Genomic DNA, 1,880 nt, shown 5'->3' on the forward strand with positions numbered 1-1,880 from the left:
GAGAGAGAGAGAGAGAGAGAGAGAGATGATGTCATACAGATGACCAGCGACGTGTGCTCAGAACGGCTTATGGATCTGAAAGTTTTCATCTTGTAAATTACATATAAGACCATAAATTGTGTGCAAGGTTGAAATTGAAGGCTAGAAAATGCTCTGTTTTCGGTTCACTCCTTGTATTTGGGTTGGCTCGCGTTCTTGCTTTAAGTGAACCAAACTCTAGTTCACTTGGAAGCAAAATGATACCCCCGTTTTCAAGCGGACCAAAAATCCTTTGTTTGATCTCTCCAGAGTTCGGATAAGCTTTCAAACCAGCCCAAACCAACCGGACTATCACACCAACACTCCAGGGTTTGTATAAAAGTGAATAAAATAAAAAACATATTTCTATTGCGTGCCAGCATTTTGGAGATTGTGTTCCTGCTCTGACCTTTGATGGAGATCTCCTTGCCCTGAAAGTTGTTCAGGTAGCGCAGCAGCACCTCTTTCCAGTAACTGCGGTAGCTGATAAGGCCCAGGTCAGACAGGGGGCGCTCGGGGGAACCCACCTTCTCCTCAACCTTGGACAACAGGTAACCTTAAAGGACAGACCAGATAGAGACTTTTGTTGACTGCGTAATTTGAGGAAAATATGCAATATGAGATAATGTTGAATATCGCGATAAACGGATAGTAAAGTGTGCTCAGTTGTGGATCTGCTGCTTTTATTGTTTTGCTAAAAAACAACAAAATGTAACAATTTCAAACATTCTTTTATTCAAAAAATGTAACATTGAATTGAATATAAAAGGCACCACTAAAAAAAGAACGACATTTACGTACATTTTACAGTGCAATTTTCTACTGATTTTTTCTTTTACTAAGACAAAAAAAACATCTCAATAATTTTTGCAATGTCGCATTCTTTTGGGATGTGTTTATTACGCCAGTTGATATTGCTATAAAAAAAATGATAAATTTTGCAGCCCTATCTACAACATTATCTTCTTACGGAGCCCCCCCAGGGTCAGCTGAGAAACTAAATAAATAAACTGTGCGCACAGAATACAAATCCATTCCCTCGATTTAATAAATTGTTTGCACAGATTCATAAATCTGTGCCTTGTTTTATAAACTGAGGACACTGATTCATAATCTGTACAGCACTTACTTTTTAAAAATAAGTTTGGAGACACTACCTTATTTAATCATTAAATTAACAGATATTTTTGTGATATGTTTGTTGTAGTTTATAGACGGTCCCTAAGCATGCTGCTACTAGAGCCCAAAACAAAATAAATACAGAAAAACATAAGACAAAAATTAACGACTGTAATACCCAAAACCAAGAGTTTGCGAGGGTTTCCTCAGAGGGCCAAGTGCTCTGGACAGCCTCCTAAATCTGGTGTTATTGCACTTTGCAGAATCCCTTGGCCAGTGTGAAGTTTACGAGACAAACACATAGAAGGACACACAAAGAGGAATACACACACTGGGTGTCTGCACTCACTGAAGTCTATGAGCATCTTGCCGTAGCCCTGCCTCATGTACTGTGGCATGGTGAGGATGCAGGACACATTGTAGTTCAGGAATGAGTTCTTCTCCTGCAGAGGAAGAATATATCCGTAAACACAACGTTTTCAGGGTCGTTAATCAGCACTAATATTTGGAAATTTGAGGTTCCTGATATTTTGAGCTGATATTTACACATGCAAAGGTATATTATTTGACAAAAATGAAAAGCTTTTTTCATCTCATCTTTACTTCTGATCTCATTCCTTTTGGCTTTACATATTCACTTTTGCTAGTTTATCTTATCTGGGAAACACTTTTTTGTATCAGTCCATCACAAAGCGAGGGGAAAGAGGACTCTGTGATTGTCTCCTAGGTTACCTTGGAGAAGT

The 1,880-nt window shown here is 38.6% G+C and overlaps 1 protein-coding gene across 1 annotated transcript in view; it reads right to left on the reverse strand.

The window, feature by feature from the left end:
* LOC116702608 (histone acetyltransferase KAT7) overlaps positions 1–1,880 on the reverse strand; it is a 61,650-nt gene that overhangs the window by 36,344 nt on the left and 23,426 nt on the right. Inside the window, exons 11-13 of the mRNA XM_032536927.1 lie at positions 1,847–1,880; positions 1,487–1,580; positions 428–574 (exon numbers count right to left, since the gene is read on the reverse strand). The exon at positions 1,847–1,880 is cut by the window's right edge and continues 137 nt beyond it. Coding sequence (XP_032392818.1) covers positions 428–574; positions 1,487–1,580; positions 1,847–1,880 — 275 coding nt within the window. The remainder of the gene's footprint in view (positions 1–427; positions 575–1,486; positions 1,581–1,846) is intronic.

Source organism: Etheostoma spectabile, chromosome 15 (assembly GCF_008692095.1).
Source record: "Etheostoma spectabile isolate EspeVRDwgs_2016 chromosome 15, UIUC_Espe_1.0, whole genome shotgun sequence".
Lineage (NCBI taxonomy): Eukaryota > Metazoa > Chordata > Actinopteri > Perciformes > Percidae > Etheostoma > Etheostoma spectabile.